Source organism: Gouania willdenowi, chromosome 10 (assembly GCF_900634775.1).
Source record: "Gouania willdenowi chromosome 10, fGouWil2.1, whole genome shotgun sequence".
Lineage (NCBI taxonomy): Eukaryota > Metazoa > Chordata > Actinopteri > Blenniiformes > Gobiesocidae > Gouania > Gouania willdenowi.
Genome location: NC_041053.1, coordinates 18,218,287 through 18,232,574, shown reverse-complemented (window position 1 = coordinate 18,232,574; position 14,288 = coordinate 18,218,287). Strand labels below are relative to the sequence as shown.

General features: G+C 37.6%; 2 protein-coding genes across 2 annotated transcripts; both read left to right on the top strand.

Moving 5' to 3' along the window:
* The first annotated feature begins 3,529 nt into the window (after window positions 1-3,529).
* On the top strand, window positions 3,530-8,540 carry LOC114470770 (uncharacterized). The gene is made up of 8 exons (XM_028459102.1): window positions 3,530-3,545; window positions 3,689-3,732; window positions 3,832-3,897; window positions 4,035-4,076; window positions 4,506-4,541; window positions 4,780-5,034; window positions 5,148-5,246; window positions 8,455-8,540. The coding sequence occupies exons 2-8, from the start codon at window positions 3,690-3,692 to the stop codon at window positions 8,538-8,540; spliced, it is 627 nt and encodes a 208-aa protein (XP_028314903.1). The 5' UTR covers window positions 3,530-3,545; window position 3,689.
* Window positions 8,541-9,359: 819 nt separating this feature from the next.
* arl3l1 (ADP ribosylation factor like GTPase 3, like 1) lies at window positions 9,360-13,761 on the top strand. Its single transcript, XM_028459866.1, has 6 exons — window positions 9,360-9,527; window positions 10,344-10,487; window positions 11,401-11,517; window positions 13,062-13,112; window positions 13,202-13,387; window positions 13,589-13,761. The coding sequence occupies exons 1-6, from the start codon at window positions 9,510-9,512 to the stop codon at window positions 13,640-13,642; spliced, it is 570 nt and encodes a 189-aa protein (XP_028315667.1). The 5' UTR covers window positions 9,360-9,509; the 3' UTR covers window positions 13,643-13,761.
* The last annotated feature ends 527 nt before the right edge of the window (window positions 13,762-14,288 follow it).

The window sequence follows — 14,288 nt, the reverse complement described above, 5'->3', positions numbered from 1 at the left end:
CCGTTTGCCAAGTGAGAGCAGGTGCAGCAGGGCTGCTTAATGAACAGAGTAATTAAGTCTGGAGAGAAGAAAACACTGTGGAGAGAAGGTGCATATATACTTATATTTAGTTAGAGCAGACATTTCTATAACACCAAAAGGAATGACATTATGTAAGAGTCAACACAACCTACAACCAGGGTAATTGCAAAAATTACAAAAAAAAAAAAGCATTTTAGTTTTAGTCTAGGGTTTCATACAGCTCACTTACAGTCAGTGTATAGGTACAATATTTCTAAGTAATAATAAGGCTGGAAATGTTGATTCCAAAAATGTAACATCTTTGTTTCAGCATTAAATACCTTTCACATTAAAACTAATTTCTTCAGGCAGAGAACCTCCAAAAGTAACATATTTTTATACATTAGCACACAATAATGCAGGTACAGGTAAGAAAAAGTGAATTTTGTAAAAATAAAATAAAAAGTTTAATATATTTTGTCAATATATTTGTCAATCACTTCATAAAGTAAAACTAATATATTATATAGCAGTGGTCCTCAATAGGCAGCCCTGGTTCGCATCCAGCCCTTGAGTTGCACATTTGCAGCACTCAACGTTCAATAAACCAATCGCGTTCGGACTTACTCTAACCCTAACACCATATCTATTTTGTATGCCTATAGAATTATGTAATATATAAAATTATTTATATGGAACGATTTATTTATTTTGAGGTTGATTATTTTCAACATGCCGCATTGAGCTCCGCCCCTTACTGCAGACTGCTGTCATGCTGCATTCCAGATAGCATACAGATGTGGGTCACATGTGGCCATACTAGCCTGTTCTTGGCAGGTCTCGGAAGCTAAGCAGGACTGGGCCTGCTTAGTACCTGAACTGAGAATTCCAGGTGGCACAGTGGGTGGCAGTTGCTCCTGTCGTTGTGTTCTTGCACCAGAGGAATTTCGCAATCTGGTATTGACCTTATTGACATAAGGCCATGAGTGTCCAAACCTAGTCTTCAAGTCACAAATTCAGCAGATCTTAGTCATTTCCGTTCTTCAACACAGCTCAGAGGCATGTTAGGAAACCTTCAGCAGAGAGTCATGATGACACTTCATCATCAAGATTTAGAGGTGTTGGAGCAGGAAGACTGTTTGACTTGTTGGACAGGTGGCCTTCAAAGGCTACGTTAGGACGAAAGTGAACAACATTCATGGAGAGTTGCTGTTCACGACCTGCTTTCATGTGACCAAGGCACCACTGCATTGCTACAACACCGCCTTAATGCAGAGTCGTAATAGATAACCCATGCTTCAAACACTTAGGAATGGATTAGTGATAATCCAGAGAGGATTTTTGAGTGTTGTGCCATCTCACATCTCTGAACATGCAATGACTACATTCACCAAACGGTCAAAAATTGCAGGAATTTTGTAAATGGCACATGACTTCAATTATAAAGTGCTTTATACCACACATGGGGGTTTAGAAAAAAAAATTGGCCCCTGCTGATAGTGTTGAGGGTTTTTTTTTAACTTACATTAATCTTTGCAATTGCAAGATCCTGATTTTCTTGATGGACTGCTATTTGCGTGTAAATGTAAGAGCATTAACCTCATAAAAAGTAGGAAAATTAACTGGCAATGCCAGCCAATGTCATATTTAATAATCTTAGTGGCAGTTGTCAACAGACCTGCTCCTACAAGATGGACAAAAAAGATTTCCATGACTTCTTTGTGTGAAAAAAACATCATTTATTTAGGTTAACACTTGACTTATAATGTCACTTTTAGCTGGTTTTGCTGTGGCTGGAAAAATATGTATGTTTATGGGGTGTGACTGCTCTTGTCCAGATCCCAGTATATGGACAGTAGACAGTAGTGTTCTCTCATCCTAATGATGGGTTTCTTTGCTTATTCTTCCTCTTATAATTTGGAAGCATTCAGGACTAAATAATGTTTGCTTATGAAGCCAAAAGTCAAATGGTTATACACATACTCATAATCAAGATCCAAGAATCCCTCTTTTTTAACTTACTGGGGGGGGGGGGATGACATTTGTCATATGTAAAAAAAAAAAAAAATAATTAAAAAGATATATATACCTTGGAAAATATCTCACTATTTTTTTTGGATAAAAATGATAATAAATGTTTTTGTAGGGAATTATTGTGGTTATCATTCAGAACAAAATGTAGCCTCATTCTGCTAATAGATGACCACGTAATGTAAAGTAGTTTCAAAGGTGTAGGAGGGGGAACCCCAATAATAATAATGTTAAATATCATTAAATAATTATTTAGTGTCTTAGATCACTTAGATTAATTTAATCAATAATGCCGTTTTCCTACAGTGGGTTCTGATGCTAGGAGGCTAAATAGTTAAAACTTTAATAATCATGCTGGTAATTTATAGATGAATTAAATATGTATCTATATATGTATTATACAATCAAAATGTAATTGAGAAACCGTAACACTGATTTATAGAAACGGATTAATGACCAACTGGTATAATACATCATATATATATATATATATATATATATATATATATATATATATATATATATGTAGACAGGAATATGTAAATGGGGTGTGAATCTAAATGAAACTAATAAAACAAACAGAAGAAAAACTGGAGTTCGGCTTTAACTAAATTCCAATCGTTACAAATCAAATGTAAAGCATCAAAGGAGCTCTGCATTTTGTCAAAGATACACAGTTAATAATGAATTCTGAGACACAAGCAGAAGAAAGGAGCTTTCATAACAAGTCGGATGTCTTGAGTGCAGTTGTCAGGAATAGCTCAAAGTAGAGCTGTTCCTCCTCTATGCTGAGAAGAACCAGCTGTGATGAGAACATACAGTATCTTGTTCATGAGGGCTCAGCCAACTGCATCAAGATCCTGTTTATAAATAATAAATCTATTTATAATATCTGGGTGTCTTTCAGGGTGAACAAAACCAACCTCTTAATGATCTAAAATGGGATGTTTGTGTTATCTGTGCTGCACGTAATTCAAACACCAACATGAGAGGTCTAAAGAACAGAAAAAATACAGCATACAGTACAGTATATATCAGCAGCACACTCTACTGGCCACTGTGGGAACTAAGGCTTGATGTTGTGACTTTTAGATATTTGATAAACATAAACAGTCATTTATTTAATAAAACTGACTCATTTTAATGGAAATCAAATGTAAATCAACAGCAGCCTCTGGCTGATTGCATTCTTGCTTTCATTGCTGTTGTCTTATAGGTGTGTAGACCAGAATAATACTTAATAACTCATTCTGAATCACACTTTGCAGGCCCAGGTATAAGAATAAAGCTACTTTGGGAAAGCAAAACTGCCTCAGAGCTCAAAGTACGACAGTTTCACCATGATTATAATAAGCAGATATGGAACATAGATGGTTGTAAATACAAATGATTGAATGGATTTGCATCACTATCAATATGATCAGCTTGGCTGTGTGTGTGCTGATAAAAAAAAGACTGTTGGGTTACGCAAAACCAAGCAAGTCATCAAATGCCCACACGAAGTGATACTGCAGGTAAAATAAGGACATTGGATGATAGACTGGACAGAAAGGATCTGCATATTTATATCTCAACATATTTGGAATATTTTCTTCTTCAATGAATGAAGGATTAAATACTGAACTAACACGTGCTTTCTTTGTTCTCTACTCCACAGAATGACCACGAGAAATTCATGCCTCTATTTCTTTCTCATCATAGGTATTGAGAAAAGTGCAATTTTGTAGTTACAATTAAAATACATTTTCCATTTTATTCATTGCCAACTTTGCCTGGTTTTGTTCACACCTTTTTTTTCAGCTTGTGTCGATTCTACTTGTATTCCTTTCGAGTGCCTGAGGTGTAATGACAATGAAACATTAACAGGTAAAAAAAAAAAAAAAAAAAAAACATTTTTTTTTAAAACTGTTGTATCTGCAGCTCTTTAGCAGAAAAAAATCACCCTTTATTAAAGGCGCGATAGAAAATAATCTAATGTGAGGGTTTTTTTCTCGCCCACACAGAGACCTGCATGTTCTGCCTTAACAGCTCTCAGTGCATTAATGGTAAGTGCTCCATCTGATTTAATGTCTTTGCTTTGGATAAATCGAAATGAATTTCGCAGGTTGGGCTGAGCTGATTCAAACTGTAAATCAATGAAAAATTAGTAAAAAAAAAAAAAAGTAATGAAATAAAATCATAATCATAATAAAAATTTAAAAAATAAACATGAAATACAATAATAGGTAAATAAATAATAATGTTTGGAGACACATTTAGGTTTTTACCAGTATTTCTAAAGTTTTAATTAAATTAAATTTGGTATGGAAATAAATGTTCAGTGCTCCTATTTAGAACTAATACATCACTATTCAATATCAACATATCAGTGACTATATTTGTCACTTGTCCTTTGTATTCATATAAAATTTTATATTATAATAGTGTGATTAAAATGCTTTATTTTTCCTTTTCTTTGTTATGTTTTTCTTTAGAAATACTGATAAATCTTCATCCACAATGCAAAAAAGGTACATTTTCTAATTTCTATTGCTCTCAATGTGAAGATAACTAGTCCTGGTTCTTTGACCTGCATGTTTGAAGAACCTGTTCCAACACTGATGATCATGCTGGATTATTATGGTGCTTTTTCAGATACTAATGATGCCTAATTATCAAAAACAAGGCCCTCATGGGGCTTTAAAAACACAAAGCCATGTAGAAACATATTTACATAATCTCCTCTTCATCTTTTTTTTTACTCCCCAGACTTTTTGGTGTTAGTAAACAGCAGTGGATCAGTCACAGAGGAGGGCGATGACATCACTCTGACATGTGTCCATAATCTTCCTGACCCGAGTGTAACGTTTGAGTGGAGAAAAGATGGGAATAAAATCCAAGGCGGGAATGAGAGCAGGCTGACTGTGGAAGGAGTGCTGTCCTATCACTCAGGTCAATACCAGTGCTCTGTCAACAGCTCGTGTGGAGCTTACACGTCTCTGCCACATGATGTCACTGTAAACAGTACGTACATGCTTGCTTTGACATTTTCATGATGACAAAAGAGAATTAATATGAATGATTATTATTAATGAGTGTGTGTTCGTGTGGTGGCCCACTGTGCTTGTTGTGTACAGACAGCTCCGTGGTCCTGTTAGTGGTCTGTGGTGTGGCTGCTGTGGTCCTGCTGCTGATTATGGGGCTAATTATGAAATACAAATTGAAAAGAGACAATGGTGAGTGTTCGCCATTAGAGACAGAGGTGTAAAGCGTACTGCTATATCCTACTCATGTAGATTTAAGTGTCATGCACAAGCCTGCCCAGCCCATATGGCCTGACAAGTCACTGACTCAACATAAGCAATGAAACAGATGGTTACAGGCCAGTTTCACAAACATCCTGCACAAAACTTCTCATACTGGATACAAAATTGTTTGTCTTCTTTCCCACGCTTTACAAATAAACCAAACAAGAGCAAAAGTCTCTTTTCTATAAAGCCAACTCATAATCTTCCCCTCAAGCATCCAAAAAAACATCTGGGTTCGACAACTGTACGCGTTCAAATAAAACATTTCGTAAATCAAAATAAAGTGGACAATACGGGACAGAATGAGACTCCACCACCTCCAAATCACACACCTCAGGGAGGCCTTTGAACCAGCCCACCTCCACTGACAAGTTCTCATCTGGGCACTGAGGGACCACTGCTTTGTAGATACATGTAAAAGCATATATGGTTCTGTTTAAGTCCTCTTTAAAATGAATATAATGTCTTAACTTTGGTTTTGTGTATATGTCAACATTCCATTGTTTTAGGAAATCTAGAATCATCTTCTGTTTTAACCAATTTTATTTTTACTGTAATTTAATTCCATAAACATAATCATAATTTGAGAATATTATGTCTATTTCTTTGGCCCAGGGATAATTATTTGAGCAGACCCACATGAAAATCTTCAGTGAACATGTGCTCTGGCAGCTGGATGAGGCGGTTCCATAAACGTAACATTTCTACACTCTGCTTTATGAGGCATGGGTCCCATCCCATGTCGCCATCTACCGCTAATTTGGTTGTAAACTTATGCACACTTAAAAAAATTCTAATTGTCCTGCTTTGAAGAGCATTAACATTATATAATTCATTAAAACCCCACACACCAGCAGCATAACAGAGTATTGAACTGACCATAGAATCAAACAATTGTGTATATACTGAAAAACTTAAATCTGGTACAATTTTCATTTGACCGACTATAGAGCCCAAAGCTGTTGCCTGCAGACTCAAAAAAAAGCTCCTTTCCCTCTTGAAAACTCATAAAATCATTAAAGATCAAACGTAGGTACTTGTATGAACTAAGGAAGACAGGCCATACATAAATGTATTAATACTTCTCAATTCATGATTTTTTCCTAAAATGCATGATCTGCATTTTATCTTTATTTAGAGCCACTCTCCATTTTTTCCACCATGCATTTAAAATACTTAACTTATTTTGTAAATTTGCTTCCGTCTCTGCCAGAAAATGAATATCACCAGCATACAATAGAAGACTTACATTCAAGTTAGCAATACAAATACCCAGATTGACTTCCTCAATTTCATTTACCATATCATTTATATAAAGGGAAAACAAAACAGGCGACAACACATTCCATCTTGTTTTACACCAAACGGGTTGGGGAACCAACCATAGAATTTACCAGTAACGCCATAACCCAGTAATTTATACATCAAGAGATCCCTGTTGACCCAGTCAAAAGCCTTCTGGAAAGCCAGAAAGCAGGTAAATGTTGGTTTTTCCTCTAGCAGCCTGGCCATCAACACAGATGATAAAACATACATGTGGTCAATGCAGGCCATACCTTTTCTAAAGCCGTTCTGCTCATCAGCTAGGATGTTATGCATCTCCACATATTCAGGGAGTCTATTGTTAAGAATTCCTGGGTATAATTTATACACAGTACTGATGAGACTGATGTAGTTCAGTGGTACTCTAGGGTCCAGTTTATTAGATTTTGGTATAGGTTTTATAATAGATTGATAGATTTTGGTATAGGTTTTATAATAGATTGATAGATTTTGGTATAGGTTTTATAATAGATTGATAGATTTTGGTATAGGTTTTATAATAGATTGATACCAGGCTGATGGAATGATTGAATATTAAAAACAAGATTGAAAAAGACTGTGCAGCTCATTGAGCAAAGGCGGGGCCTAAAGAGCCTCATTTAGCAGCTCATCAATACCCACCGCTTTATTTGGTTTTGCTGAGCACATAACCTTTTGTACCTCGTCAATTGAAATATTAACATTTAACATGTCATTTTGCCCCAATTGTGCACTGAACATCTTAATTTCTAAAAATGTTTTCATTAAACAAATCAAAAAATAATCCATCACAGCCATAGAGCGTGCTATAATCTAGCTTCCATTTGAACACTATCAAATCAGTCTCAAAGCAAACCTGTCCATTTTTCATAAAATTCTTCATTGGAATAGATTTATTTTTCTGAGGGCCTAATTGATTCATTTCTTTCCAAAATAGTTTTGAATTTGATTGTAAATATTGCAGTTGGAGACTTTGTCATCTTCTAAACCGTCTTTTAAAAAATCTTAGCCTTTTATCAAAGTTTTGTTGATGTAGTTTATATTAATTCCTTAAAGTTATTCTTTCATTTTTCCCTTTACATTTAAGGGATTGTAGAAGTAATGTTTCTTCATTGAAATTGTACTCACACGTAAAATACTCAAGTACAAGTAAAATGTAGCTCAATTAAATAAGACTCAAAGTCTTGCCACTGTTCCCTTGCATACAGTAAACATAAACATACAGTAAACATGTATAAACTTAAAAAGGAAGAAACAAAATCTTGCAAAATTGGCACTTCATTTATTTCCCACGAAGGCATCTGTATAAAGTAAAAGGTTTGTCAACTATGTCGGCTATGATGTGATCCATTTGATTGTTGTCTGGTATTCCATTTTTTGTAGTTTCATAATGTCCGTTGATCATTTTAAAACAAAAAAATTATAATTTACTCAGTAACGGTTGGGTGTAGAAATGTACCAATTACTTTACATCTTTTAAAACATACTTAAGTACAAGTAAAACTGTGTTCATTCTATAAAGAAATATATAATGTGACCTTAAATATGTTTAGGGGAAGCGGGTTCATGTATATATTGGTATCGGTAATTGGTAATATCCGAAAGCGGGAATTAAGGGTTTATAGACAATCGATTTCGGTCTTTATGTGGATGATTTGATCTTATCTAAAATTAAAATTTGTGTTTATAAATAAACCACATTAGCCTATTTCAGCAAACCTCAGGGGTCGCTACAAAGTGGCTTTGTGAAGATTAATAGTGTATTACTGGTGCTGTTATAACTTTGCTTAATGCTAATATTTGGACTTCTCCTCCACTTCCTGTGTGTCTGCAGCCAAGCACAAAGAGAGGATGAAGCAGCGAGCAGTAGCTGCACAGAGTGCCGCTCCACCTCCATCCTGCACACCAAGAGAGTCCTAACTGAAAGCTCCTACATTCATTACTGATTATCACCTACTTCACCAAATGGTTCAATAAAGCCTTAGTTCTCCCTGTGTGTCTGAGTGCATGTGTTTGCTCAGGTGAGGCTGCAGGAAGGCCTGGTTTCATCACACAAGCCTTCGTGCAGTCATGTTCATCTGCTCGGTTCACAAAAAGAGCTTCAAAATGTTTTAATCCTGCTGTAGGATAGGCATAGATCACACTAATCCTGCTGAATGCTCTCCTTACAGGAGCCTGCATGCACAGAGCAGCTTTTAAAGTGCCTGGCATGTAATGGATATAAGGGACAACAATGATATCCACTCCTCTCCAAGAGTGGGATGCAGCCTATGATGGGATTTGAGTGTTGACAAATGAACACAGACAAACAACATTCCGTGATTCAACCACATGATATAATCCTTTGAAATGTATGATGTTAAGCTGATGTGCACTCTCGGTGCATTGACTGTCTTGTTTTTTTTTTTTTTTTTTTTAGTTTTCAGCCATATGGCAGAAACGTTTCCACTTTGTGTGTGTGAGTAGTTCAGGAAGTAGCTCCAGTGTTTCCTCCTACAGCAGGTGGCTGAGGGATAATCCAGGTTAAAGCCACTGCAAAGTGGCGATGGAGGGATGGATGGAGGAAGGGTGGGTGGAGGAGGGGAGGTACAGGGTTAGCCTTTGCATGGATGACTGAGGCTAATTCTGGCCTCCTAATCCTGGACTGTCCACCCTCCCCCTCTTCCTGATCGGCCACTGCACAGTGACTCTAAGGAGCAATTGTCCCCCAGGTAGACATTACTATCACATACACACACACACATCACTGAACACACAGGTTGACTGAGAAGGAGCAGAGGAAACTGTTGTTTCTCTCTCGGGTGTATCTCACCTGTGCGTACACCTGTGTGAGCCCCACTGGAGAATGTAGCTGCAACTGTGTAACCAAGCCATAGAAAGGACGCCAACATGGGAGAAGCTCAAAAGGTAAGCAGCCAAATGTTAGTCCCCATTAGGTCTATGATGTGTAAGAGCCTCCTCTATGTGGAATTACTCAGCCACAAAGCTTTTTACAATATTTGACGCTGCACTGATGGATTATTTCCATTCTCTGGCACACTGTAATAACTTTGATTATACTCTTGAATGGGATTGCTTTGCCGTGCAGTCACTCACATACACTGTGGTGTCCGTCATACTGCATCAAATGTTAAAAGCAGCTTCCCAGGATTGTGCAGTTCTGGTGTCCACGACTGCTTCCTCACAGACTAATCACATTAGACAGTGCACTATAATGTGAATGGAGCTCTAATCAGCGGTAGTGATTTTCTGAGTCAAGCAACAGATTATTTCTTATGGAATGAAGGTTGGCTGCTTGGCTGTAGCTCCTGAGATGGGAGTCGTGTCATATGTAAGAGGTGCTCTGACCTCGGATCAGAAAGAGGTCAGTGGATTTCATGTCGAGGCTGTCTGGCCTTTTATTTCTCGCTCTCGATACTGGCTGTTCCACAGTGTGTCAAAGTAACATTACACCCTGAGGAAAGTGCGGAAGATCTTGTTCTTTTTTCTCAATAATTAGATTTTTCAAGAACAGGATGTCAGAACTGGAGGAGGATCTTGTGTGATTTGATTTTGGTCACAGCTTTAAACAAGTTTCTATGTCATTGTCGTTATTTTCTTCTCAAAGATGAAAAATAATCACATTTTAACATCTAGTGACACATTACTTCTCACCTAAGACGAGCCTATTCTACGCTCTGTTATACTATAGTTGCCTGAGTCACTTTTGACCCATCTGTGCAGGGCTTACTCTCTGTCATAGAGAAACTGAAGGGAACCACAGAGCAGGAGGTCCGGATAGTGCTTCTGGGGTTGGACAACGCAGGCAAGACCACCCTGCTGAAAAGCCTGGCATCTGAGGATGTGAACACCATCACACCAACACAGGTGAGAGGGAGGGGCTTCCAGGAGAGTCACTAGGAAGTAATGCTGCAACACTGTTTGTCTCAGTGATGGACGTTTTCGTTCTGTGTTGGATTTATACCCTGTGGTCACATTTGAAATCCTAATGACCTTATTGTCATTATCAGGTGCAGATAAACATTGAATCTCTGTTCCAAACAATGACAAAGCTCTTCCAATGACATATTTCACTAATATTAAATCATAAATTGTCTGAGCTATCTTGTAAAACCAGCTTGAACAAGGCACAGCTCACAGTAATGGGATTCAGATGACCTTTGATTTTCTGACAAATGACTTGCTTCCTCGACACATGTGCTAATCAGTGAAACAATGAGGTGACGATGTCAAAAATTGCTGGTTTGCCATTAAATAAGCCTTTAAACTTTCCGGCCCCACACGGGTGCATAGTTTGTGTCATCCTGACACATTTTCTGTGAAGATCCTGAGCTGCTGTTTGTGATGATCTGACTCCTAATATTGTCTAACACTTTACGAGACCAAACAAGACAGGAGCAGACTCTGTGCCAGGTCTTGGACAAGGGTTGGAACTCATCAGACACGGAGCAGAGACAGACACTGTGCTTCATTAGAACATGGCAGTAGTTGCTAAATCAGACCTGACACATGAAGACATACACTTCACTTGATCCTTTTTAGCTTCATCCCCTGTTGCTCCTCAGCCTTGGGATAAAGATGTTATACAACATTGCCAACAGACACAGGTTATGAGAAACAGCTGAGGATTGACACAGTGATCCTTATTGCTTACAAACCACATGTAGCACGTCTTCAGTTATTTGGATTTCTTTGCCATTAGCTCGTGAATATGGACTTTTCCTTCTTAAGGCTATGGTTCCTAATCATCATTGTTATGATCTATCCATTTTTCTTTCAGGGCTTCAATATAAAAAGTGTTGCTTCCCATGGTATGAAACTAAATGTGTGGGACATTGGAGGGCAGAGAAAGATCAGACCCTTCTGGAAAAAGTACCTGGAAAAGACTGACCTACTGGTGAGTTTTACCTCCTACAAATGGGTGACTACTGAGAACTATGGATGCTTGGGTCCTTTCTGTGTGGAGATACTACGACTATCCAAAAAATGATTGATTGGAGTCTCTAAATTGCCCTGGACTGGCGCTCTTTCCAGGGTGTACCCCACCTAATGGCCATTGAAAGCTGGAGGTAGACACCAGCAGACCCCGCGACCCTGAAAGAATAGACAAGCTGGTCTGAAAATGGATGGATGGATGGGTATGAGCTCATGAAAAACTAATATTTCAAGGGGGAATTATTTATTGTTATTATTATTATTATTATTATTATTATTATTATTATTATTATTATTATTATTATTATTATTATTATATTATTCCCTTTCGAGCAGTGTATTTATGTTATCTACAATATTTATGTTAGTTGTGTTTATTGTGCATATCATTAGCCATGTAGGATGCAAATAGGAAAATGTATATACACATAACTAAATGTTTTTCTGTTTGTATTAAATTGCTTGAAATAGATAAATAAATTTAAAAAAACAAAACATCTTTGAACCTGTTACAAACATGCTTCACTACCTACTGATCGTTGCATGGTTTTAGCTTGGAATTTACACATGCACATCATTATGCATCCTTCTGTAATGGGAAGTTTGCGTGCTCAGAGCTCAAGTGAAAAATCATTTTCTGAAGCAAACTGTGCAAGAAGTACATGTGCATAAAGTACTAGAACTAGCATGGGTTGATGCAGTTAAAATCATACCAATGGACTCAATGAACTCCACTTAAATATATACTGTAGTGCTTTAAACTAGCACTTTACACTGCGAGCCACATGTACCCAATTTACACACATTATCAACCCACTCAGGCTCCCATTGTAACATTCACCAGCGTAAAGCACTGGGTGTCTCTTTTAATGATGCACGTTAGGAGTGAATGTAGGTCTGATCAAACAGGTGAGCTGCTGTAGCTCAAATTGCTGTAGAGGTTAATGCTTCTGATAGGACAGTGTAACATCACAAAGAGGGAATCTAGGGCCGAGTGGGGGTAATATATTGAGATTCAAGATATACTGATATAGAAAATTACAATATCGCCTATATCGATTAATATAATTTTAATAGCATATTTTGTATTAAAATACTCATTTTAGGAGTCGCTGCTTTGCCTACTTCTCAGAACAGCATGTAAAGCTCAGTGAGATGGATTGCTGAGTGCTTCCAAACACAGACCTTCCCCTAAACAAGCCACACTACAGAAGTCACTCACACGTGCTGTCCCTTAGAGGAGAAAAAGCCAGAAGTGGCACATATTGTGCGGCTGTTTGTTGATAAATAAGCCTGTGTAGCATTTTGCATCAGCAATTTTAATCAATAATTGTTTTTCTGGTCTGACTTTATTTGAATTTAAAAAATATTGAGATTCAAATTGTATATCATCATTTTGAGAAAAAATATCGAGATATGAGTTTCGGTCCATATCGTCCTAATCTTACCATATATGTATTTGTGTTTGCCAGTTCAGAATATGTTATGATTGGTCCTGTCTTTTAGATTTATGTCATCGACAGCGCAGACAAGAAGCGGTTTGAGGAGACAGGACTGGTGAGCTTATTATTCAACAACCACAGCAGTGAGGGTTTTTAAACCTTTGTAAGCTAAAAAAAAAAAGTATGGTGCATGCACATGTGCAGGAGCTGTCTGAGTTGATCGATGAGGAAAACCTAAAGGGCGTCCCAGTACTCATCTTTGCCAACAAGCAGGACCTGGCCACAGCATCACCAGCCAGTGAGATCGCAGAGGGACTCAACCTGCATACATACCGTGACCGAGAGTGGCAGATCCAGGCCTGCTCCGCAGTGTCTGGGGAGGGAGTCCAGGTCAGACCCGCCAGGGCTTTATTGATCTCTCCTATTGCTTGAACCTCATTAGCGACCCAACCTGCTCCCAGTCCCTCCCTGCACAGGATCATATAGACTCTCTGTCAGGTGTATGTTGATGGAGGGCTTTCTTTCAGCTCTTTGGCTGCCTTACACTTCGATTTGTAATCCTCAAAGTATCCTCTGACTGTTTTACTACAGGATGGCATGAACTGGATATGCAACAACATTGTGAACAAGAAGAAGAAGAAGTGAAGCAACAACCAAAGCAACACTGAAAGATACATTTCACAGCATCATCCCACAGGCTGCTCTCAGAGCTCAGCTGTTATATTGTTTTTATGATCATGGTCATTTTTATGATAATTTTGCAATTAGAGGAACTTGCACATTTCACTACTGGATATTTAGTCACTCGATATTATATGTAACGTGGTAAAAAAAAATTAATACATTTAATTTGGATGTCTTTAATACAAGATGTCCTGTCATGTGAATCTGTATTATTTTAACCAGAATGACATAGGTTTTAAACTGCTATAGTTTGTCCCTTGAGTTTAATTAGACTGAAGTGTGTGTTTGGACACAAAATAAATAGCAATTTCTGATTTTGATTTGTTTTTCTCTTAATTTTTCATCCCCACAGTGGTTCAAACTGTTTCCTCACGTGAAAAGATCCAAGGTTTGAATCCCATCCTATACCTCAAATAACCTGCAACATTAATCTGGATGCAGTGTGGCTGGTTGGTGGGTAAATCAATGGATGGATGCCGCACACATTAGACAAACATAGAGAACAATAAATTCATGATATAGTGCTTTTAGACACTTTTAGTGACACGCAGAAAGCACACAGATTTAACTGTAAATACTTCATCAAATGACAAGAAAAACAACAAGC

Bases quoted from the DNA above. Each gene is read 5' to 3' on its own strand.
- LOC114470770 (XM_028459102.1), top strand. From the start codon at position 3,690: ATGACCACGAGAAATTCATGCCTCTATTTCTTTCTCATCATAG. The intron at 3,898-4,034 runs GTAAAAAAAAAA...TCGCCCACACAG, and splicing joins TGACAATGAAACATTAACAG to AGACCTGCATGTTCTGCCTT. The intron at 5,035-5,147 runs GTACGTACATGC...TGTTGTGTACAG, and splicing joins ACATGATGTCACTGTAAACA to ACAGCTCCGTGGTCCTGTTA.
- arl3l1 (XM_028459866.1), top strand. The intron at 11,518-13,061 runs GTGAGTTTTACC...CCTGTCTTTTAG, and splicing joins TGGAAAAGACTGACCTACTG to ATTTATGTCATCGACAGCGC. The intron at 13,388-13,588 runs GTCAGACCCGCC...GTTTTACTACAG, and splicing joins TGTCTGGGGAGGGAGTCCAG to GATGGCATGAACTGGATATG.